General features: G+C 43.2%; 1 protein-coding gene across 2 annotated transcripts; it reads right to left on the bottom strand.

Annotated features, from left to right (window-relative positions):
* Nucleotides 1-626: 626 nt before the first annotated feature.
* Nucleotides 627-21,675, bottom strand: LOC124046150 (eukaryotic translation initiation factor 4B-like). Of its 2 annotated transcripts, none has more exons than XM_046366221.1 (13): nucleotides 21,527-21,675; nucleotides 19,155-19,304; nucleotides 9,816-10,021; nucleotides 9,326-9,442; nucleotides 7,599-7,653; nucleotides 7,295-7,447; nucleotides 7,081-7,194; nucleotides 6,788-6,982; nucleotides 6,459-6,690; nucleotides 6,260-6,348; nucleotides 5,817-6,051; nucleotides 1,619-1,653; nucleotides 627-1,516 (listed from the first exon to the last, which is right to left on the bottom strand). In XM_046366221.1, the coding sequence occupies exons 1-13, from the start codon at nucleotides 21,537-21,539 to the stop codon at nucleotides 1,497-1,499; spliced, it is 1,614 nt and encodes a 537-aa protein (XP_046222177.1). In that variant the 5' UTR covers nucleotides 21,540-21,675; the 3' UTR covers nucleotides 627-1,496. The 2 variants fall into 2 exon arrangements, with proteins under 2 accessions (XP_046222177.1, XP_046222178.1); XM_046366222.1 differs by having other exon boundaries at nucleotides 19,155-19,301; nucleotides 21,527-21,612.
* Between the last annotated feature and the right edge of the window lie 4,548 nt (nucleotides 21,676-26,223).

Here is a 26,223-nt window from a genome sequence, read left to right as displayed (position 1 = left end):
TATGGGAGACAAGCAGGAAAAGATGCTGGGAAAATGTCAAGAGTTTAACAGTGACTCGGAGCACATGCAGCTGGACCAGCTTCAGGCTACAGTATACTCCTCAGACACACTGAGTCTTGTTCCCTGCTCTCTCTCCCCCCCTCAAAATTACACAGAAATGCCTGTTTACTATCAGCGTTCCGAAGCAGAGAACCCACCCAAAATATGCTGTGCTTAATGAGTCCTGTCACACAAAGTCAGAGGTCACAACCTGAGGGTCACACAGGTCAGGGATGTGAAGAAAGAGGTGGTTTGTATAGACAGGATATTACAAGATAAATATCACATTTTCATCTGTTTGAAGTGAACCTAAAATGTGACAAAAATACACCTAGAAACCAAAATCTGGGTGAATATTGTTTTAAGGTGGGAAATGAGGGGTTAGATTCGACAATCAAAACGGCATAATTTAGCAGTGGCGTACCATTACCCTTGGGGTATATCTATAAAAAACAAATCCTTATATCAAGCTCTCCCACTCTTAAAAGCTCCCCATAGTGAGTTAAGGGTGACTTGACATTCCCATGGCTTAAAGAACCGTAAGAGTCTGGTTCTACAGTCATGCACGTAACAGATAAAGAAACAGAAACATCCAGAAACATTTAATGAGATCTCATTCAGTTACATGTGATAGTGGGGTTACATACGACACAATGCTGAAACATCCTCTGCATTAAAATGCCAGTCAACACTTGTCACATGGATAAGAGTGAGTGAAGAGAATGCCTCCAAAACATTTATCACACAGCTCGTATGATTTTCCATGACATGGTTGCCTTGGCATTGACCTCCAGGCAGGTCCGGATGAGACAAGGAAGCGGTTCCTTTCTGTGAAGGAAGCAGGAAGCCATTGACGGAAAGACCCTGGAAAGAAGCAGCGAAATGACTGCTAATCATGATTTAGAGGAACACAAACATTGCTTCCCCCATAGTCAAAAAGTAGTTAAGGTATGTCAGCAAAGCCCCCTAAAATAAGGAGACTGTCTGTTTTCTTTTATTAAAACTCTTGTCTGTACCTCTTGGACACAGGCGCTCCATCATTAGCATAACCAGGCTTACAGAGCTCAGACAGCTTACATAGTCCAGCATTTAGACTGGTGGTGGGTGGCGACGACGCCCGTAGCAATACATGTTTTCTCAACCCCACCTTTCAAAATTGTTATAATGATTAAAACTTCAACCTCCAGTCTCTTTTTACTTAAAACCAGTCATTATTTCTCTATGTTTAGGTACAGTCCTGATGGTGCAGCCAGTCAGCACTGTGGGGTGGGTTTCTATTGAAGCAGGTTAGCAGGAAGGGAGCTGTAGTGCTGCTCCAGCCAGGTTGTGGTGCAGAGCAGAGATCTCACTCTTTTGGCATCAAACATCTTCACTTCTTTCATTCCACCTCTTGTCTGCATTGTCCTCCATATTGTCATGTGGGTCTGCATCCATTATAGCAAGGCTGCATACTGTACTTATTCGCCGAGCTCCACCTCTGAACAGAATTGCGGAAAAAGTAGGAGTTTAATTGAAAAGTCTGAACAATGGCTAAAATCTCAATATGGCAGTAAATTCAGTGTCAGCAACCAATCTTTACCTTTTTTATTTGCCTCATCAGCTAAGCTTGAGGAGCTGGGGAAAAAAATACACATGTCAATGGAATATGTCCATGGAGAAATGTACTGCTGAAACATGGTTGATTATACTCTCCTCAGTTAGGTGCATTGCTAGAATATCAAACAGGGTAGGACATCCCTGTCCATACAGTGGGTCCTCATTTACAAGTTGGATCATACTGCAGCACAGCTTGCAGAATACTGCGGTATGGTACAGCATGTTACAGTGCATGAGTCATAGTATTTCACTGTCAGACTTTGTAGCCGTTGATGCTGGTTGAAACCACCGGAGGAGGGCCTCTTTGAGGGCGTCTTCATGAAGCTCATTGGTGCTTGCTTACTTTCTCAAATAATCCTACAGAGGTCCGTGCAGGCCACACGTTTCGATTGCTATACACCCACCTTAAAAAGCATAGCAAGTTCATTCATTTTGTTGACATGAAGCAACCATACTATAGCACAGAGAAACACATCTTAAAACACGCCATTCTGTTCTTTTAAAATAAATTGTCTTAGTAACATTTTTTTTTTTTTTATGACCTTCCTAAACAAAATATGAATGGATTTCTTTGTGATTGGGTATATTACATTGATTTGGACTCGTTTCAATAGTGCAGTAATATCTAACAATTCACAACAGTACACACAACCTAAAAGTAAAAGAACGGAATAAAGGAATATATAAATATTAGGATGAGAAATGTCAGAGTGGTAAGACTAAACACAGTAGAATAGAATATGGTATATACATATGAAATGAGTAAAGCAAAAATATGTAAACATTATTAAAGTGACTAGTATGTATGAGGCAGCAGCCTCTAAGGTGCAGGGTTATGTAACTGGGTGGAAGCTACCTAGTGATGGCTGTTATTGCTGCTCTTTAATTATTTGTTTTTCTTATCTCTTATTATTTTTTTTAAAGGTATTTTCTTAAAACTGCATCGTTGGTTAAGGGCTTGTAAGTAAGCATTTCACTGTAAGGTCTACACCGGTTGTATTCGGCGCATGTGACAAAAACATTTGATTTAACAATCTGATGGCCTTGAGATAGAAGCTGTTTTTCCAGTCTCTTGGTCCCAGCTTTGATGCACCTGTACTATCTGCACCTTCTGGATGATAGCGGGGTGAACAGGCAGTGTTAGGTGAATGGATGATCTACGTGTGTGTGGTTCCCTCCGTGAAGCACAGAGGTGATGTTGTGATGGTGCTTTGCTGGTGACACTGTCAGTGATTTACATCATTCTGCAGCAATACGCCATCTCTTCTGGTTTGAGCTTACTGTGACGATCATTTGTTTTTCAACAGGACAATGACCAAGCACACCTCCAGGCTGTGTAAGGGCTATTTGACCAAGGAGAGTGATGGGAGTGCTGCATCAGATGACCTGGCCTCCACAATCACCCGACCTCAGCCCAATTGAGATGATTTGGGATGGGTTGGACCGCAGAGTGAAGGAAAAGCGGCCAACAATTGCTCAGCATATGTGGGAAATCCAATACTTTTGGAAAAGTATTCCAGGTGAAGCTGGTTGAGAGAATGCCAAGAGCTGTCAAAGCAAATGGTGGCTACTTTTAAGAATCTAAAATCTTAATCTACAATGTAAAAAAATAGTAAAAATAGTAAAGATTTTTTTTTTATAACTAGAATGAGTAGGTGTCCAAACTTTTGACTGGTACATCTGCCCGATGTATACATGATGTATACATGATACATCAGGTCAATGTAGTATGGAGAGCGTTTGAACATTGGCAAGAAGTCGCAGAGACTTTGGCATTAGATCACATTTTCCCTTCAGCCATTGTTTGGATGATGCATGTCAAAGTGGCTAAATTATACTGGCAATAATCAAATTAAAAACGATAGTCATTTTTTTGTCGTTTATTTATTGTTTTTTTACCTTATTTCACCAAGTCAATTAAGAACAAATTCTTATTTACAATGATGGCCTAGGAACAGTTGGCAGAATGACAGATTTTTACCTTGTCAGCTCGGGGATTTGATTTAGCAACCATTCGGTTACTAGCCCAATGCTCTAACCACTAGGCTACCTGACTCCCCAGACATGACTTCTAGTGGTAATTGCATACGTTTTCGTACTTTTTTCTTCTTCATACTTGTCCCTCATGGGAATCGAACCCTCAATCCTGGCGTTGCAAGCGCTTATGCTCTACCAGCTGAGTTTACATGGGACTATACTAGACTGTTAGTGATTTTTCTTGTGGGCAAAATGAAGAGAGTTGATTCAAGTTAATGTAAAGTTTATTAGGCTATTGCTATACCATCACGTTCTTAAAAGAACCAGCAAAGAGAAGAGAAAGGAGCCTTGAATAACTAAACAATAAATCAACCGCAACATGGTCGGCTAAAGCAACTGAATTCAGGAATTCATTCCACTGTTTTTAATCTAGACTCTACTAAAGACTTTAAAACCTTTTTTGTTAGAACAGACTATATGGGATTGATTATCATTTGTTTGTGAATGATTATTGTATTTGTTGTATAAGAATCTGGGTCAAGACGCCAGCAGAGTAAGTAGATCTAAAACACTTTCACAGCACATTACTCAACACTAGTGAGACTCACCTCACCTATGGTAAGGCCTACAGTATATCTAAAAAAAAAAATATGTTAATGTAGGTCTCCTGATTTAAACCTGATCAAAACTGGATTGGCATCAACTGAAAACAATCTGTAAACTCTGTCAAGCCTACAAGCAAAGATGAACTGGTGAAGGGCATCAAGACGTATTCGCTTGAGAAACTGACGATACAACAACGCAACAAATACATTAATCATCTCCGCAAGGTTTTACCCGTGGTCGTGGAGCTGGGGGGGGACGACAAACATCTGAGTCTATCATCATTTTATTAATGAAAGCAAAGATGTTGATGAACAAACATTGCATATGGATACGAGTCTTTCTTTTGGAAATATATAAATCATTGCCAATTATAAAGGTCGATTTGATTATTATGTGGGTTATAATAAATGTACATATTTGTTGGGTGTTGATGCATTTTCCGTTCGGGCAAATCAGGTCTGTGATATTGATACATTTATAACTTGTGTCAGGTGAAGTGTCCTCACACTTGGGTCTGATAATTTCCCCCTAATCTCCAAAGGGCTCTCTCTCAATTGCTACTTCAATATACGGTACCAGTCAAAAGTTTGGACACAACTACTCATTCAAGGGTTGTTCTTCCTTTTTTACCAGCTTCATGAGGAATGCTTTTCCAAACAGTCTTGAAGGAGTTCCCACATATGCTGAGCCCTTGTTGGCTGCTTTCCCTTCACTCTGCGGCCCAACTCATCCCAAACCATCTCAATTAGGTTGAGGTCGGGTGATTGTGGAGGCCAGGTCATCTGATGCAGCACGACATCACTCTCCTTCTTGGTCAAATAGCCCTTACACAGCCTGGAGGTGTGTTTTGGGTCATTGTCCTGTTGAAAAACAAATGATAGTCCCAACAAAGCGCAAACCAGATGGGATGGCGTATCGTTGCAGAATGCTGTGGTAGCCATGCTGGTTAAGTGTGCCTTGAATTCTAAATAAATCACTGACAGTGTCACCAGCAAAGCACTAATACACCATCACACCTCCTCCTCCATGCTTCATGGAGGGAACCAGACATGCGGAGATCATCTGTTCACCTACTCTGCGTCTCACAAAGACACGGAGGTTGGAAACAAAAATCTTACATTTGTACCCCAGAACTAAGGACAGATTTCTACCGGCCTAATGTCCATTGCTCGTAGTTCTTGGCCAAAGAGAGTCTCTTCTTCTTATTGGTGTACTTTAGTAGTGATTTCTTTGCAGCAATTCAACCATGAAGGCCTGATTCACAGTCTCTTCTGATCAGTTGATGTTGAGATGTGTCTGTTACTTGAACTCTGTGAAGAATTTATTTGGTCATATTGCCCATTCATTGACAGCATTCACTCAGGTAGACACATTAGTGCCATGGGACCAACATTTTACAATGTACCCAAAAGCATAATCAGCGCTCTCACACTGCCTGGTCTGGAGCATATGAAGCAGTGGCGCAGGGTAACATACAAATCCAGAAATTACCTCAATGTCCTGCGGCATAATCTCAAAACTTTTAATTGAGGTGTTAGGGGCATGTGGATTGTATGGTGGGGTGACTCATAGAATCAATCTATGGGATGACCTCTAACCTGGTGAGCTGTGGGGCTGTTTCACTGCTGGGGGCGACAGGTTGCCCAGCCGAGCCCTCACTGGAGCCCCCAACTGGCGTTGTCCTCTTGGCCCAGGCGTTCTCCTTGGGGGGCGGGGCAAACACCACCTTCAGGGGCTGCCCGTCCAGTCTGGGAGGGGGCAGGGTCACAGGGGAGGAGGGCTCCTCTTCACGACCACTGTCCACCGAGCGCTCGCTCTCCCTGCGCTTGGAGACTGGCAATGGGACAGGAAGAAGAAAATAGGACTTTATTGTCCAACGTCCACAAATGTCCAACAGGAAAAGTGTATTCTATTATTTTAGACCAACTCTCCCAAAGAAGTCAGCTGAAATCACAACGTTACCCTCCAAAGACATCTCAGCGACTACAGTACTGATATAACGGCTGACTGCATTACCCATCATAGCCAGTCAAATTCTCACCTCTGCCAGACTGGCTGCCTGGTTGGGAAGACTCGCTGCCCGTCCTAGAGCGTTCTGCAGGTTGGTCCTCACTGCGCCAGCTGGGGTGCCTGAGGGATGACCAGGATCAATGAGTCAAGGATAACATCCTATACATGAAGTTTATTCCTTACTCCATTTCCTCATTTTAGCCTATGCTCTTCTGCCCTTCGTAACATACCTCTCTCTGGGCTTGCGGTCTGGGATCCTGTCCTCTAGCTGTCGCTGCAGTTTCTCCTGTTCCCTCTTCAGCCTCTCCTCGACCTCTCTCTCCTTGGCGGCCGTGTCCACTGGCTTAGCCCCGCCGAAAATGGAGGCAGCCCTGCCTGAGGGGGCAAACGGGGTGTTGCTCTGCTCCACCTCTTTGGGTACGCTACGGGGCTTCAGGATCAACTTGGGCCTCTCGACAGCACCTAAGAATGGCCAAAAAGTACACCCTGGTACAGTACAGGTTTCACTGGTCCGGTGCACATGAAGAATGAGATAATGTATTTTAATAAACTTTCTCACCTCTGTCATCCCGGCTTTCCTCCCGTCTCTCGTATCGATCACTACCACGATCACCATAACGATCCCCACTAACCCGGTAGTCATCCCGTCGGTAGCTATCCGACCGGTAGCTATCCTGCCGGTAGCTATCCTGTCCTCCCTCATCGCGCCTGTAACCAGTGCCAAATGCCCTGCGACCACCACCACCAAAACCACCTGAGGGAAGCGGCAGAAATACTATATTAGTAAGCCTTCTAACTAAAATGCCGAATGTGTATAGGTGTACTGGTGTAAGACCAGGCATTCCAACTGACCTCCTCTGTCATCTCTGCGATCCCGGTCATCATAGCGATCCCTGAACCTGTCCTGGCCCCCTCCGTAGCGATCATCTCCTCTGGGCCTGTCTGACTCGTAGCGGTCCCGTGACCCTGCAGCAAACGGCAGACAGAGAGGGGGCAGGGGGGTTTATTAGGGGGTCAATGTACCCCACATAGAGGACATGAGGTTTCTAACCTGTACTGTACTCACGGTCTCCAAAGGCGTCGTCTCTCCGAGGCGGCCCGTCGTCACTCTCTCCTCCACTGGGCCGAGGAGCCCTCCAGTCATCACAGTCTGTCTTGTCTGGGCCAAAGTCTCCCCCCCGGTCCCTGTCCCGGCCACCCATGGAGTGATTATCCCTCCCTAAGAGAGACACAGACGAGTCAGAAAGGAAGTGGAGACAAAACTCTTCTGATGCTTAATCCAAGTTCATCTGAACTGCGAAAGTGTATGTAGAATGCACAGCTGCAAAAATGTGTACGGTAGTACTGTAGCTTCAAGATAAGACACACACCTTTGTCATTAGACTGGTCTGCAATGTCCACACGGATTCTTCTATTTCCCAAGTTCTGCATGGAGAAAGAGTAAACATTAAAGGTCCAATGCAGCTGACAGTTTGTGCAGAAATGATTGGATTGTGCAAATCCACAGTTTCATCGGCTGTCCGGGTGGCTGGTCTCAGACAATCCTGCAGGTGAAGAAGCCGGATGTGGAAGTCCTGGGCTGGCGTGGTTACATGTGATCGGCATTTGTGAGGCCAGTTGGACGTATTGCTAGCTCTGAAGGACGCTCCTGCAGTCTGCATGCCAATTGCACGCGCCCTCAGCTTGAGACATCTGTGGCATTGTGTTGTATGACACAACTGCACATTTGAGAGTGGCCTTTTATTGTTCCCAGCACACGGTGCACCTGTGTAATGATCATGCTGTTTAATCAGCTTCTTGATATGCCACACCTGTCAGGGGGATGGATTATCTGGGAAAGAATAAATGCTCACTAACAGAGATGCAAACAAATTTCTGCACAAAATTTGAGAGAAATGTGTTTTTTGTGCGAATGGAACATTTCTGGCATCTTTTCTGCTCATGAAACATGGGACCAACACTTTACATGTTGCGTTTTATATTTTTGTTTAGTATAATAACCATCATATCGACGTAGACTTGTAGTCACGCAATGACATGTTGTGTGGTACTCCCACTACGATTCATCGGGAAAGCATGGAGTTTTAGGCTACAGATGAATACATTTGCGATGAACTTCACAGGGTGGTGAAAGTGCAAGGTGATGAGCTTGATGCACCTTTCCAATAAATATCGAGGGTCTTCTTCCAGTGACAGGATGACCGATGTTTGACTGCTGTTTGACAACAACAAAAAGATTCTCGCTCTTATCCATAATTATCTCATCATGTAGACTAGACTACCTGCACAGCCTAACTACACTACGTCTGTTGTTTGCTAGAGCGCACGTGCCAAGACCAAAGCAGGCCATTGCTATTTAACTCAGCAGTTTTTGTGACAAACTATCGGTAGTGTGGAAAATGCGATGGACACACTGATTTTTATTCGGTACATGTGGTACATTTTTTTGTGTGTGAATTATGCGAGAAATGTCAGTGGATAGCTTTTATGGGCAAATATATACGACTTTGCCGTTATGCTGTAGAACTTGTGGCTTGTCACTTGTATAATCAATTCTATACATTAGTTTATAATGGATTAAGCATTCATTTTCGTTAACTGTAATTTAGTTAATTATGTTTCAACATTCCTTCCATCTTGGGCCAATATCAGTTACTTTTTAAAGATTGCAAAAGAGCAATTTCTCAAGCAAGAATTTTGCTAGGACTGTCTGGGAATGGTCTAAGGGGGAGGGGAAAATAAAAAACTAGCGGTTATTGGCAGCGGTTTGGAACTCTCTTATTGGCCTATTAACTAATTTACAACTTGGTGGTGTCACCAGGCAGGACAAAACTCCATCCCACCAAAACAGGCCGACATTACAGGCAGTCTATTCAAACAGCTCTTACAGTAGAAAGGCATTATCAGAATTTTCACAATATTATTCCAACCTCAGTGTGGAAATATATATAAAACACAGAAAGAAAATCTGTTTTTTGAACGCACTGGGCCTTTAAAAAAACAAATGGATGCCATCTAGTGGCTAAACCTATGAATGGTGAGAATGGTGTTTTCACTGACTTTTTCCCTTATAGCTCACTTTGTAAAATTGACTCACCTCTTCGTTTAGACTCAAGGCACTCAGGAGGGATTCCACATCGTCAAACTCAGCATAGCCAAAACCCTTCAGCCTCTCTGGGTTACTGGGCTCTCTAGGAAGACGCACTGCACTGATCTACACAGAGAGAGAAAGAGATATGTCTGGGTTTGGATGAACAAATACTAGCAGCAACTTGACAAATACTTTATAAAAGGGGTATTCAAATCTTACCCTACGAGGTCCAGACTACTGTTGGTTTTCTGTTCTACCTGATCATTAATTACCACCTGGTGTCCCTGGTCTAAATCAGTCCCTGACTCTAGGGAAATAATGAAAAAGAGCAGTGGAACTGGTTTCGAGTTCCAGACTTGAATTTGAGGGCATTATCATATAATAATATAAAACAAAGTGCCATTTAGCAGATTATTTTGTCCAAAGCGAATTACAGTCACGCGTGTATATACATTTTACATACGGTTTCATGTTTTTACATTCGTAGTGCACTTACCCCCACACCCCTGAAGAAGTCCTTGATTGAGTCCTCAGTGACGTCGTAGGGCAAGTTGCCCAGGAAGGCGGTGTAAGGGGGACCACGTGGGATACGGGAGCGGTCAACGTTTGGCTCCCGGGCTGAACGGGGCGCTGTGGGCAGGATGGAGCGGTCGATGGCCGGGGCCCTGTACATATCCTCCTCTGTATGCCAGGAGGTGGACACTGGACGAAGGAGACGGGAGAGAATTGAGAGAGATTGGCGGTTAAAGGGTCCATCTATTTTTGGAATTTTAATTATGTGGACATACTCGCATTCCAAAATCATGGGCGTTAATATAGAGTTGGGTCACCCCCCCTTTGTTGCTATAACAGCCTCCACTCTACTGGGAAGGCTTTCCACTAGATGTCGGAACATTGCTGCGGGGACTTTCTTCCATTCAGCCACAAGCGCATTAGTGAGGTTGGGCACCGATGTTGGGCGATTAGGCCTGGCTCGCAGTCGGCATTTCAATTCATCCCAAAGGTTTTCAATGGAGTTGAGGTAAGGGCAGTGTGCAGGCCAGTCAACTTCTTCCACACCAATCTCGACAAACAATTTCTGCATAGACCTCGCTTTGTGCACTGGGGCATTGTCATGCTGAAACAGGAAAAGGCCTTCCCCAAACTGTTGCCACAAAGTTGGAAGCACAGAATCGTCTACAACACATATGTCAGAGTCAAGGCCCGCGGGCCACATCCGGCCCGCGAGAAGGTTTTTTACGGCCCCTGGGATGATCTTGATTTGTTATTAGAACCGGCCCGCAGACCGCAGCAAGCCGGCAGCCCGCAGATCTTTTACACGCACCAATACTACATTTCCCACAATGCAACGGTGACGCACCGAGCAGTAGGCTGCTTCATTTCAATATTTATTGGCACAGCAGTTGTCAGCATCACAGTAAAATTAACTTTCAGATACCCATCAAAAATGGCAAAACGGAAGGTGGACACTGAGAACCGGGGGTTTCAAACAAGGTGGGAGTCGGAGTATTTGTTCACGGAGGTAGCTGGAAAACCTGTGTGTCTTCTGTGTGGAGAAAGTGTGGCGGTACTGAAAGAGTATAATCTGAGACGACATTATGAAACGAAACACGCGGACAAAAACAAGAATATGGACATGGAACAAAGGCTACAAAAGGCAGAGGAATTAAAACGAGGCCTCAAATCTCGACAGGCTCTGTTCAAAAAGCCAAATCACAAGGCCAGGCTGCTGTCAAGGCCAGTTTTATTTTGGCAGAAGAGATCGCTAAATCAGCCCGGCCATTTACGGAGGGGGATTTCATCAAAAACTGCATGATTAAAGTTTGTGACGAAGTTTGCCCAGAAAAAGGCAACTCTTTTTAAATGTGAGTCTGAGCAGAAACACCATTGCCGAGAGAGTAGACCAGTTGTCCATCAATCTAAAAGAGCAGCTTGTGAAAAAGGGAAAAGATTTCATTGCATATTCCTTGGCTGTGGATGAGAGCACCGACATTTCTGACATTGCCCAGTTGTCAATTTTCATCCGCGGAGTGGACTCCAGCCTAAGCGTGACAGAGGAGTTTTTGGCTTTACGTCCTATGCATGGCACAACTACGGGGCATGATTTGTATGAAGAGGTGTCAAGATGTGTAAATGAGATGGAGCTGCCTTGGGAAAAACTCGTGGGTTTGACAACCGACGGAGCACCTGCGATGTGTGGACACAGGAGCGGACTGGTGGGGAAGATACGGGAAAAGATGCAAGAGGAAAACGCGACAGGTGAGCTGACAGCTTATCATTGTATCATACACCAGGAAGCGTTGTGCGGTAAAGCCTTGAAAATGGAGCATGTAATGAGCATCATCACGCGCACAGTTAACTTTATCAGAGCCAAAGGTTTGAATCACCGCCAGTTCAAGGCATTTCTGACGGAGTTAGAAACGGAGCATGGTGATTTGCCTTATCACACAGAGGTGCGATGGCTAAGCCAGGGAAAGGTGCTTCAAAGATGTTTCGAGCTTCGTGAGGAGATTTGTCTGTTCTTGGACAGCAAAGGGAAAGACACAACACAACTCCGAGACGAAATGTTTCTGTGTGAAATGGCTTTTCTGTGTGACATTACGAGTCATCTGAATGCAATGAACTTGCAGCTGCAGGGTCGGGATCGTGTCATCTCTGATATGTACAGTACAGTGAAGGCATTTAAAACCAAGTTGAGTGGATGATAGAAAATTGCTATTATTGTTTTTTTCTTTGAAGTAAATTTAGCCCACTTTTGCTAAAATAGAAAATATAGGCTACTGATGGTGCCTTGAATACCGGTTTCTTTCATTTAATGTTCATGTTATGGGGATTTTTATATAAAGGAAATTTGTCTTTTGTGTCTGTTGAAAATTAAAGATTACTGACAGAGCCATAAGAAAATATTGCTTTATTTATCTGATCATATTGGAATATATTTGTTAGGTTTTCAGTAGGTTCAATTAGGTTCACTAGACTATATGCGTCATTTAAAAATTTTTCAATGAACATTCGAACAGTCCGGCCCTCGGCTTGTAGCTACATTTTTTATTTGGCCCTCCGTCCATTTGACTTTGACACCCCTGGTCTACAACGTCATTGTATGTTGTAAAGCCAATATTTCCTTTCACTGGAACTAAGGGGCCTAGGCCGAACCATGAAAAACAGTCCCAGACAAATATTCCTCCTCCACCAAACTTTACAGTTGGCACTACATATTCGGGCAGGTAGTGTTCTCCTGGCATCAGCCAAATCCAGATTCGTCATTTGAACTACCAGATGGTGAAGCGTAATTCATAACTCCAGAGAACCTGTTAGCACTGCTCTTCTACCTTTATTTAACCAGGAAAAGCCCATTGATACCCAGAGACTCTTTTTTCAAGGGAGACTTGGCTAAGGCAGCAGCAACAATCAATACATACAATGAAAACATGATCCAGCCTTAAAAAAATAATTTTACACTCCTCTGTAACAGAATCTCCCATCAATGTTTTAAATTAATTCAGGGGTACTAACATATCTAGATGAAGCATGGATTGTAGACTATTCCATAGTCTGCTCAAGACGAGAAGGCAGTCTCGCCTAATACTGTATATATCCTGGGGACTTTAAGTAGCACCCACCTAGCAGACCGGGTATGGTATCTGCTGGTGGTGAAGGAGACCAGACTAGAGGTAAAGTGGGAGTTTACAAAAAAGGGCTTTGTAGATGAACACATACAAATGTAGCTCCCTGCACATATAAAGTGAAGTCCAACCTATCATTTGGTACAAGGTGCAATGGTGGATGAGTGACTTGGCATTTGTAATAAAGCACAAGGATGCATGATAAACAGAGTCCAGTCCCTGTAAAATGGAGGAGGCTGCATGCATTTAAAACAAGTCACCATAATCAATTACAGAGAGAAAAGTGGCCTGAACAAGGTTCTTTCTAGCCATAAGTGGGAAGCAGGTCTTATCACAAAGATCATTCATATGAACTTTAAAGGACAACTTGTCATCCAACTATATACCTAGGTATGTGTAGGATGACACTTTTTCAATGGATAAGCCACCAGATGTGACAATTACTAACCTTCTCTGGCTGAGTGTGAGTTCTGGTAAAGGTCATGAATTTAGTTTTTTTGTACATTCAAGACCAACTTGAGACCATAAAGGGAGGCCTGCAGTGACTGAAAAGCAGTCTGGAGCTCTTCAACAGCCTGAACCAGAGAAGCAGCAAATGAATATATGACTGTATCATCTGCATATAGATGGAACTTTGCTGGTTGCATCCCATTTCCCAAATCATTAATACAATTGAGAACACAGGAGCTAATGCAAAACCCTGAGGCACACCTCTATTAATGGCAAGAAAGCTAGACTTTTGATTGTCAGTATATACACATTGAGTTCTGTCTCTTCACTGAGACCACTGTTACTGAGTCTAGCTACCAACAATTCATGCTCAACAGAATCAAATGCCTTTGATAAATCAAAAACAGAGCAGCACAATGTTGATTTTTATCAAGTGCATTTATGATGTAATTTTCACTGCTATAGCTGCAGCTGTGGTCTGTGTCCCGATCTAAAGCCAGACTGAACCCTGCTCAGTATGTTATTTTCAATTAAAACGCAAAAAAAAAACCATCATAGACTTTGGCCAAGATAGGGAGTTTGGAAATAGGACGATATATATTATCATCTGAAGGATCTCCACCCTTTAGCAAGGGGAAGACATAAACTGATTTACAAATGCCGGGTATGGAATTAGTCAAGAGACTCTAGTTGAACATGTGAACCACAGCTGCCATCTTTAAGAGGTAGGGATCCAGGTGGTCTGGACCTGCAGACCTTTTAGTCTCGATTGCCTTTCATGCTTTATAGACCTCAGCATAAGAAACAGGCTCAAAGTTAAAATGGTTCACGAGGGCCTATATCATAGTTGACTGTAACGGAGCTGACATTAGAGGCCTGTGCCCCACCATTATCAACAACAGAACCAGCAGATATGAAGTGCTTGTTAAAAACCTCTACAATATCTGCTTTATCCTTCACTTCATTAGAGTCCATGATTAAATGGTCAGGTAGGCCAGAGGATACATTAGAACCTGAAACTGATTTGATTACCTTCCAGAACTTGTTAGGGTTGTTTAGGTTCTCTGTGACTGCATTTAGATAGAAATATGTTTTGGACTTCCTGATTAATCCTGTGCATTTATTTCTTAGTGCTCTGAAGGAGGCCCAGTCAACAGGAGCATATGTATGTCTAGCTTGAGCCCAAGATACATTTCTCTTTCTAATTAATTCTGCCAAGTTATCTGAAAACCACTGATTCTAAATGTCTTCACAGGGGTGTGCTTATCACTCGGTCAATATTATGGTACAGATCATGTAAGAACGCTTGCTCATCAAACTGTCTTAAAATGTCTTGTAAAATATAACGGTGATCACTGACATCATTACAGAATATCCCCAGTCGATGTGTATTTGTGAGGGGTATTCGTTAGAAGAATGTCCAGTAGCGTCGATTTGTTAGGTGCTCTGGGACTCGGTCTTGTAGGCGCATTGATTAATTGATCGAGATTCAGAGAGTCACACAGTTCTTTAAAAAAAAGAGTCCGATACAGATGTAATCATGTCCCAGTTCAAAAGTTCAAACCTCCTAAAATAATGAATTGATTTATGAAGTCATTTAGCTTGTGTAGGACATCAGAAAGAGAGTTACCTGCATCTCCCGAAGCCGAGGGCAGTCTGTAGCAGCCGTGTACAGAGATGTGGGAGTCCTTGTAAACGTTCACTTTAACCCAAAGAAATTCCAAATGTTTGGGGTTTGGTAATCGACAGAATTTCAAGTGCTAAACTTGGATTTCACATAAATTGCAACCCGTCCTCCTTTACTCATCCAATCCTTTCTAAAAAAGAAAACGTGTACAAATGCAACAGCAGAGAGAGAACCTGGTGGTATAGACATGATGGTCTAGTCACTCACCCATCGATCGTTCATCCTATTTCATCCAGGATGTCATTAAGTAAAGAGCAAGTACAGTAACAGATACATAATGCCGGTTTTTATAGCTCTTTCAGCACAGGTGTGCAAAAACAAGTAGACGTTATGCAGAACGACGTTGATTTTCCCAAAGTGCATCCGATTTCCCAATCTGGCAACCGCTTCTCCTATCCTAGCCTTCAGTGCGCACCTGCGCTCGCGTAGCAGGCCTAGCGTGCAGACAGACGCTCCTGACTCGGCAGGCTCCAACTCCAAAAAGGTGTAGGCTACAGTTTACGAGCGGCCCGAGGCAGAAAAAAAAAGCCTTCTCACAAAGTACATTTTGTCAAAAAGACGGAACTAAAAATAGTTATATACATCATCCAGCTTCACATCAAAAGGGTTTGCTTCTGTAAACAGGATCAGGGTCATTAATACAGAAAAAAAACTCTTAAAACTCTGATCTCAAGAATCAGACATACAAATGGACAGACTGATTGGCTGCCATGGCGGTTAGCTTTACACCACTCAAGCCGACACTTGGCATTGTGCGGCTGCTAGGCCTCGGAAACCCATTTCATGAAGCTCCTGAAGAACACTTCTGTGCTGGCGTTGCTTCCAGAGGCAGTTTGGAACTCGGTAGTGAGTGTTGCAACTGAGGACAGATGATTTGTACGTGCTATGCACTTCAGCAATCGGCATTCTAGTTCTGTGAGCTTGTGTGGCAGCTCCTAGACGAGGCTCCTATACACTTCCACTTCACAAAAACAGCACTTACAGTTGACCGGGACAGCTCTAGCAGGGCAGAATTTTTACAAACTGACTGTTGGAAAGGTAGAATCCTATGACGGTGCCACGTTAAAAGTCACTGAGCTCTTTAGTACGGCCATTCTACTGTCAATGTTTGTCTATGGAGATTGCATGGCGGTGTGCTAGATTTTATACACCGTTCAGCAACAGGTGTGGCTGAAATAGACAAATCCACTAATTTGAAGGGGTGTCCACATATATACCCATTGATTCTTAATTAAGAATTCATGTATAAATGCCTCATGAGCTTAGTTCAACTATCATACCCGACCAGAACCCCAAATATAAATGTATTTTACTCCATTGTAAACACTGTCTAGACTCAAAGCTAGCCATCTGTCAAGCATGGTGGAGGTAATGTGATGGTCTGAAATGCTTTGGTGGTGGTAAAGTGGGATATTTGTACAGGGTAAAAGGGAACTTGAAAAAGGAAGGCTATCACTCCATTTTGCAACGCAATGCCATACCATGTGGACGGTGCTTAATTGGAGCCAATTTCCTCCTACAACAGGACAATGACCCAAAGCACAGCTCCAAACTATGCAATAACTATTTAGGGAAGAAGCAGTCAGCTGGTATTCTGTCTATAATGGAGTGGCCAGCACAGTCACCGGATCTCAACCCTATTGAGCTGTTGTGGGAGCAGCTTGATCGTATGATACATAAGAAGTGCACATCAAGTCAATCCAACCTGTGGGAGGGGCTTCAGGAAGCATGGGGTGAAATCTCTTCAGATTACCTCAACAAATTGACAACTACAGTGCCTTGCAAAGGTACTCATCCCCCTTGGCATTTTTCCTATTTTGTTGCATTACAACCTGTAATTTAAATTGATTTTTATTTGGATATCATGTAATAGACATACACAAAATAGACCAAATTGGTGAAGTGACATTTAAAAAATAATGTTTCAATTTGTTTAATTAATTTTTTTAAATGGAAAAGTGGTGTGTGCATATGTACTCCCCCTCTTTGCTATGAAGCCCCTAAATAAGATCTGGTGCAACCGATTACCTTCAGAAGTCACATAATTAGTTAAATAAAGTCCACCTGTGTGCAATCTAAGTGTCACATGATCTGTCACATGATCTCATTATATATACACACACCTGTTCTGAAAGGCCCCAGAGTTTGCAACACCATGAAGACCAAGGAACTCTCCAAACAGGTCAGGCACAAAGTTGTGGATAAGTACAGACAAGGGATGGTTTATAAAAAAATATCCAAACCTGTGAACATCCCATGGAGGACCACTAAATCCATTATAAGAAAGAAAATGGAAAGAATAAGGCACCACAACAAACCTGCCAAGAGAGGGCCGCCCACCAAAACTCATGGACCAGGCAAGGAGGGCATTAATCAGAGGCAACAAATAGACCAAAGATAACCCTGAAGGAGCTGCAAAGCTCCACAGTGGAGATTGTAGTATCTGTCCATAGGACCACTTTACGCCGTACACGCCACAGAGCTGAGCTTTACGGGAGAGTGACTAGAAAAAAGCCATTGCTTAAAGAAAAAAATAAGCAAACATGTTTGGTGTTTGCCAAAAGGCATGTGGGAGACTCCCCAAACATATGGCAGAAGGTACTCTGGTCAGATGAGACAAAAATGTAGCGTTTTGGCCATCAAGGAAAATGCTATGTCTGGTGCAAACCCAACACCTCTCATCAACCCGAGAACACCATCCCCACAGTGAAGCATCGTGGTGGCAGCATCATGTTGTGGGGATGTTTTTCATCGGCAGGGACTGGGAAACTGGTCAGAATTGAAGGAATGATGGATGGCGCTAAATACAGGGAAATTCTTGAGGGAAACCTGTTTCAGTCTTCCAGAGATTTGAGACTAGGACCGCAGGTTCACCTTCCGGCAGGACAATGACCCTAAGCATAGTGCTAAAACAACACTTGTGGTTTAAGGAGAAACATTTAAATGCCTCGGAATGGCCTAGTCAAAGCCCAGACCTCAATCCAATTGAGAATCTGTGGTATGATTTAAAGATTGCTGTACACCAGCGGAACCTGTCCAACTTGAAGGAGCTGGAACAATTTTGCCTTGAAGAATGGGCAAAAATCCCAGTGGCTAGATGTGCCAAGCTTATAGAGACATACCCCAAAGGACTTGCAGCATCTTCAAAGTGGTAGGCATGTTGTGTAAATCAAATGATACAAACCCCCCCAAAATCCATTTTAATTCCAGATTGTAAAGGCAACAAAATAGAATTTTTTTCGCAAGCCACTGTAGAATGCCAAAGGTCTGCAAGGCTGTAATTGCTGTAAATGGAGGATACTTTGACAAAAGCAAAGTTTGAAGGACACAATTATTATTTCAATTAAAAATCATTATTTATGACCTTGTCATTGTCTTGACTATATTTCCTATCCTTTTGCAACTAATTTCATGTATGTTTTCATGGAAAACAAAGACATTTATAAGAGACCCCAAACTTTTGAACGGTTATGTACATATTACCTCAATTAAACGGCGTCCCTGCTCATTGACTCTGTACTGATACCCCCTGTATATAGCCTCGCTATTGTTGTTTAACTGCTTCATCTTTCAATTAACACTTTTTTTTCTCAAAACTGCATTGTTAGTTAAGGGCCTGTAAGTAATCATTTCACTGTTGTATTCAGCGCATGTGGCATAAAATTGGATTTGATCTATAATTTTGATCTCATGGATGATGAGTCCTTGCATCCATAGCAGTCTATGAATTTAAGAGTGGTTACATTTATCCAGCTATTTAACAAAACAGTGGCAGGGTGTCCCTTTTGTTGTTTGTTTGAACTGCAAATTGCCTCTTTTAAGGTCACCCTGCTAGGTACCGTATGTACGGATCCTAACAATAACATGTGTCGGCAGCTGTTAACACGTTGACTATGAAACTATGAATACCAAACACAGGTGCACTGACACCAGAGGTGAATATCACAAAACAGCATTGGGCCTAAACGGATTACAGTAGCCAACATTATCCTGGTTGAATAAACACTCAACATATAGGCCTAAAGAGGAGAAAATATGTATGGCGATTGTTTATTTTTCTGAAGTATCTCACCCTCTGTTTCCAGGTCATCGGTCTCGTCTGCCCAGCTGCTAGCGGGCTTGGTGGGAGCGTAACTTGTGGGAGCATTGCCCCCCTTGTCATCAGCAAGGAAGTCAGTCAGAGATAGGGTCTTCACCTTCTTATTCCCCTTCTTCTTAGCTGCTGTGAGTAGAGGGAAACATTTACCATCATGGTCAAACAGCTCTCTGACAAGACTGACTGTGATGGGAAAATTGTATTACTGCTATCAGAGTGCCTGCTTCATAGCCCAACAGTCCAACATAGACCTAATGCATCATATATGCACACTCCTCCTGGTTCGATTGCCTGATTCATACCAAAGGGCTGAACCAAAACCTTACTGTGCTGGCTTGGATATTTTATTTTCACAGTCACACTGTCCTTTCCAATATGATTCCAGCAACAATGGTGGCTGCGTAACCAAGTCGGCTTGCTTTTGTGCCTATAGTGTGAATCAGGCAAAAGTGTTTGGGGATGTTGCACTGGGTCGATGACGGTCCCTTAGTAGTGAGTCAGTGAAGGAAAAATTATAAGCCTGCAAGACTAACATTTCCCTGATTTTTAAGGGTCATTCCAAGCCGGCCATATGGTTCACAGTCAGACCATTTCAGTGCTGTGTGGATGTTCCCTTTACAGACTTGCAGAGAGCTCACAATGGCATGAAATGAGGTCATGATGCACAAGGGTCCCCATTTGATTTACCATACCGACATCCCCTTCCCCTCCTCCATCAGATGTTGGCACACCCCACAAAACATAAATACCTCACCCTGGTCTACTGTGCATGCCCCAGATACTGTCATCGTAGGTCAGCTGTCAACTCTCTTGTTTACATATACTACATGACCAAAAGTATGTGTACACCTACTCGTTGAACATCTCATTCCAAAATCATGAGCATTAACATGGAGTTGATCCCCCCCTTTGTTGCCATAACAGCCTCCACTCTTCTGGGAAGGCTTTCCACTAGATGTTGGAACTGCTGCGGGGACTTGCTTCCATTCAGCCACAAGAGCATTAGTGAAGCCGGGTACCGATATTGGGCGATTAGGCCTGGCTCGCAGTCGTCATTCCAATTCATCCCAAAGGTGTTCGGTGGGGTTCAGGTCAGGGCTCTGTGCAGGCCAGTCAACTTCTTCCACACCAATCTCAACAAACAATTTCTGTATGGACCTCGCTTTGTGCACAGGGGCATACTAAGACAGGATGTCTTCCCCAAAATTTTGCCACAAAGTTGGAAGCACAGAATCGTCTAGAATGTCATTGTATTCTGTAGCGTTAATATTTAACATCACTGAAACTAAGGGGCCTAACCCGAAACATGAAAAACAGCACCAGACCATTACTCCTCATCCACCAAACTTTACAGTTGGCACTATGCATTCGGGCAGGTAGAGTTCTCTGCCAGATGGTGCAGCATGATTTATCACTCCAGAGAACGCGTTTCCACTGCTCCAGAGTCCTATGGCGGCGAGCTTTACGCCACTCCAGCCGATGCTTGGCATTACGCATGGTAATTTTGGCCATGGAAACCCATTTCATGAAGCTCCCGAAGAACAGTTCTTGTTCTGACGTTGCTTCCAGAGACAGTTTGAAATTTGGTTGTGAGTGTTGCAACGAAGGACAGCACTCGGCGGTCCCGTTCTGTGAGCTTCCGTGGCCTACCACTTTGCAGTTGAGCCATTGTTGCTCCTAGACGTTTCCCCTTCACCATAACTACACTTACAGTTGACCGGAGCAGCTCTAGCAGGGCAGACATTTGACAAACTGACTTTTTTGGCAAGGTGGCATTCTATGACAGTGCTATGTTTGAAGTCACTGGGCTCTCCAGTAAGACCATTCTACTACCAATGTCTATGGAGAATGCATGGCTGTGAGCGCGATGTTATACACCTGTCAGTAACGGGTGTGGCTAAAATAGCCGAATCGACTCATTTGAAGGTGTGTCCCCATACTTCGGTATATATAGTGTAGATGTCAAGCGTCTACAGGTAACTAACTACCTCTAAAACCCAGCAGATAACGCACTGTCGGCACAGTAGCAACTATCGTCGTCTCAAACAAATAATATCTATGAAGACGCATGGTCATTCCTGTGGTCTATGACCAGATCCTCTTCCTGGGGGAAAAAACTGTAAGTGCGATGTTTACTCGGTCCCTCCGTCCCATGCCCACTCCCACCCTGCAGCGTCGATCGTGATTACAGCCCTGACAGAGCACGCAATTCTGAAACACCCGGAGAAAGTATGTATTTCAAAAGGTGAGTCCATCCCTTTCTAAAATGTTTAGTCGATGCTACTCAATGCATATCTCCATGCTTGCCACACCCGGCCCATGCAGAATTTAGCTAACATAATCCTCACCTAACGCCGCCATGTTGGAGATCGACAGCCTGCCCTGGATCCCGGAGACGTGGGCACGCAAGTTTCCGCGTGCATGTTTCGCAACGTGTCCACCTACAGGGCTGCATTGCAATGGTGTAGGACACTATCACCACTGGAGGGCGGTGTAAGCCTAGTTAACGGAATTGAAGCGAGGTTCTCAAAATTAAATCATGAGAAGGGGATCTGTTGTCCAATTTAACATTTTGTACGCATGTTCACTGTGTTAATTCCATTGCACGATGACACTAATATGATGGTCGCTTAGGGCCCCTGGCCCCCGACCAAAAAGTTATAAAAATTAGTCTAGCCAGCGATCTAAACTTCTGGTAATCATGGCTGAATACCGATCAGGCACACAGGGCATGTGCCCAGGCTAGGGATGTGACAAATTGAACATTTTTCTTAATGATTAAACAGCATAAAATCCCACATGATTTCACAATGCAGCTGCTGCCAGCAACGGTTTTGTCTCACGGTGCTTCCCTTTCAGATGGTTAAGCATTGCACCTGTACTGCCATTACTGTACCTCACTTCCACCTCGCAAAGTTTGCATTTCCTTCTCAATGAACTACTCAAAGTATTGCCATACAGGACTGCACTGCTGTCGCTTGCCTTTCTCTGACATTAGTTTTTTCTGTTAACAACGATGACGTAGTGGTGAAGTCGACTCCAAAATAATGGATTCCTCAAATCCTTGCAATTCGCAACGCCCATTTCTGAGTGTCAAGATTAGACTGGTAAGATTCACTATTTTTGGAACGGAGGAGACTGATTAGTTGCTGTACTTAGGAGAACACAAAACACACGCCAGAGAGGGGGAGGGGCACAGTACAGGCAGGTCGGCCACCAGGCAGACAGTCAGAACCGTGCACTAGGCCTATCTATCAGCAATCAAAAGCTGTATCTCGCAATTTCTTGGCTTGCAATGTCTTGCAACTTAAGTAAAGCAGGGCATATCATCACAGCGTGGTAGCCAAGGCACCTAAACAGAGGACACGTTTAACCTTGCACTTCAACACTCTTAGTTGTTGCGGAGATTGACCCCACTATGCTGTTTGCTTTTTGCATCTACGTCATATCGCTGAGTTTGCATGAAATTTGTTTCAAAATTGCAAACTTCTCTATTCCCCATAGCAACATGTGTCGAATTACAGGAAATGAACTTTAACATAAAACATGTCCAATATCAAATCTCGCCTAGGGCCCACAAAAGGCTATAGGGCCGGCCGGCCCTGTTGTGTGGGTGACAGCGGGTGTAGAGTATCACACAAGCCAGTTGTTAGGGCCAAGGTGCGGTCTTAACTCCCTCTCTCATTTCCTTGGTCACCGCATCCAAGGCCTGAAATACTTAGTAACTCCAAAACACTTCAATCAGTGTTTTGAAAACAGTGGCTCCCACATGCATTCCACACAGTAGACTTTGGAGTACAATGTAACTGTGATACGACTTTGTAATGAAAGAAATGGAAGACCAAGGTTATCTCATTTTGTTTGACTTAACGTGCTAGTTTGACATATGGCCATTAGGTTGTGCTGGACAAATATCTCATCATCTACTTTCTTTCTGTCAAGTGAAAAGATACAGCTGTTGTAGTAGAAGACAAAATGAGGAAAGCTCTTTTTTTTTAACCCTCACTTGCAAAACTGCATTATTGACGTCTTTATGTGTGTTTTATCGATATTTTGTTATGTTTGTCCAAGGCCAAAGTATTTTAAACATGTGTGTATAGTATATCAAATGTACTGTATTTGTTTATGCCTTGATCCTCGTTACTGTGGAAAACACTGGTGAACGTCAGAGTTTCTACTCAATGACAAGACAGGAAATCCTGGTCTGATTGTGTATGGGTGTGTCTCTGTGAGTGTTGCTTATTAAATCATAAGTCAATGCAACATTGTGAGGTCCGACTAATTATTGGGCTGATTTAGTTTGACTGCACCATTTGTATGTTGCTAAGCTAGAAGCTGCTGGTGTATGACAGAGTGGAAAACCAGTGAGTCGAGCTCACGCTCTCTCTTCTATCACAGGGTCCTTGTTCCAGCACAGGGACATGGATGCCAGTCAGTCAGTGGTTGGTTGAGCTAAGCTAGTGGAGCATTGCTTCTTTGATCTGTGTTGCCTGTTCCTTTAGATAGTTTTTCTGGTGCTGACCTGTCTTCCTGGAAATATGTTCTGTGTGTGTGTGTGTGAGAGATCGGGGGGAGGAGGGGATAATTGATGACAGATTTGTTTTTGTATACTGTATTGTGTACAACATGTGGGTACCATTTCTAAAGAATAGGCTAGATGGGATAATGGACAAATATTTCAGAACATTCTTCATTGGAAAATAATGTATATTCTTGTCAGTGCAAGTGGGTTCTTGTCCTTTTAGTTTTTGGATTGTTTTCTTGGTCCACTGAAAAGCAACAGACAGCACCTGCCAATTGGCCACTGTAAGTACTTTGTTTGCATGTTTCAACAGCATCTCATTATGATTAGTCGTACTCTATCAATGTGTTGCCTGTGTGTACAGACAGATACAGTACCATGGACAATCGAACACTTCTCAAACTATTACTAATAACAAATTGGACTTGTTCAAGGACATTGAGTGCACAGTCTCATAGATCTGGTAGTAAATTCGCTCTCACCTCCACCATCAGTTTGCTCTAAAAGTCCTCCAGATATATGTGTATTCCGCACAGTTCCGACGCCCTTTAGCAATGACATTATATTATGATATTTATTACGGTCCATGGGTTCTGCTGATTGGCTTCACAGTGCAACAACACCAGCTCAGTTGTTATAGGTCTCACCTTATCAGTTTCCAGGTGTTATTTTAATATTAAGTCATATCAGTAATATCAATATTTTTAGCAACGAGCCTGTAGAATCAACTATTTGTAAAGGAGGCTGTGTTTCACTCTAAATGTGTAATTGGCATGTAATAGCCAAAAACTAATTGAATTCCACTAAAAGCTTAACAAGTCATAATTGTGCATCCAAGATGATCTCCCTCGGGAACAGCGTGGCCAGGTTCACTCAAAATTATTCAGTGGTTATTGACAGGATCATTTTATTAGATGTTTTTGCACAGAAAGCAGAAGGCATGTGGCTCAAGTTCATCACATCATCAAAAGATTGACTTGAACACTGTCTCTTTAGAAAGAACTACACTGACCATGCTGGATTTGCTCGACTTAGTTAAGTGCTTTTAGAGGTTTGGAAGAGCACACAATTTGTTTATTGTACTATTTAATTGAGAGAAGTCAAGTTAAAAACAATTTATCCTTATGACTTGTCAAGCTGTGTTTGTTGTCTTGAGAAAATATGCAATCGCAGATGTCAGAGTGACCTGTGAAAAGACATTGGATAGGCCAGAAGACGCGCTAAACCTGGGGGAGGTCGGTAGGGCCATAACTGCAGCGGTCGTGCAGCTGTACTGAATTGGACTTTGCTATTTGCACTAACATCACCGCTGGAGCACCACAAAAGGCAGGCCTGTCAACATCGCAAAAGGTGTGCAGACGAACCGCATGATTGAGTAAGGATCTGTTCTCTCACACCCCTTGCTCTGTAAACAAGAGTTGAGTAAAAGCCTGGTAATTGAGTTGAATATGATTTTACAGAGCTAAGTTGGATGTTTGCTGTGGATCACGCTCCATCTGAAACTGTTCAAGCGTGTGCAGGAGTGGCAGTTAATCCCAATATTTAAGCTCAGTTTTAATGACACCCTCCCTTCTCCCACTGTCACTCTTGGCAGGCAAACTAGTCTCTCTTGAGGTTTTACAGATGCCTGGCTCACGGAACTCTTAACTCTCCTCATCACTGATGAACACCAATGAGGGGAGACTTGGGAATCTAAGATGCAGGACTCCATTTACTGTCCTGGTTTTGTTTTTGTCACTCACACGTGATTGATATGGACTATCTCGAACTCTCCCAAGAGAAGTGGCTGTCATTTCCCCATTCGTTGCTACTGTAGCAACATAGGCTACAGCACAGGAGGGTCTTTGAGCAAAGTATTATTACATTGAACAGTAGTTGAAGTCTTAAGACTACATGTAGGAGCCATCCATACATGTTCACATGTGAACCCTGACAATGACATCACTATGATGAAGTTTTGTTGAGAGAGTGTTGTTGGCTGATATCCTCACCAATACCATGTGAGGGAATAGTGATCTGGGTCCATTCAAAACAGCAGCCAGTTTTCATTATTTTGTTGTTAGCAGTTTTGTCATATTTGGTAGTTTGAGTCAATTCTCTTAATTATCTGAATCCTTGAGAATTCATCCCAGTCTGTGTTGATAAGAGCGTCTGCTAAATGACTTAAATGTAAATGTAAATGTTGATGGGCACAGAGCCAACTCAATGAGCATTGAGCCAACTCAATGCTCAGCTCAAGGTAGCTAGTATTTCTTGGTGTGTCTGCCTGGCCTGTCTGGGCCTTGATGATGATGAATGTGTTATCTCAGCAGTAATGTCTACAGTCAGGAGATAATATGTGCCTGTTGTGCCAGATACATAGCAGGCTTCAAAATGTTGGACCCACTTAAGGTCATAATATCACCCTCATGGTATATTTTATTCATCATCATCTGGAGCCCAGTTTTTCCATTTATTAAATCTGGATCAAAATATTCTGTAATCTTCTTTTTTGTGATCCAGGATCAGATCAGATTAATCTGG

Source organism: Oncorhynchus gorbuscha, linkage group LG10 (assembly GCF_021184085.1).
Source record: "Oncorhynchus gorbuscha isolate QuinsamMale2020 ecotype Even-year linkage group LG10, OgorEven_v1.0, whole genome shotgun sequence".
In the NCBI taxonomy this organism is placed as follows: domain Eukaryota; kingdom Metazoa; phylum Chordata; class Actinopteri; order Salmoniformes; family Salmonidae; genus Oncorhynchus; species Oncorhynchus gorbuscha.
The sequence above is the reverse complement of the archived record's forward strand: the minus strand, read 5'-3'. Positions and strand labels throughout refer to the sequence as shown.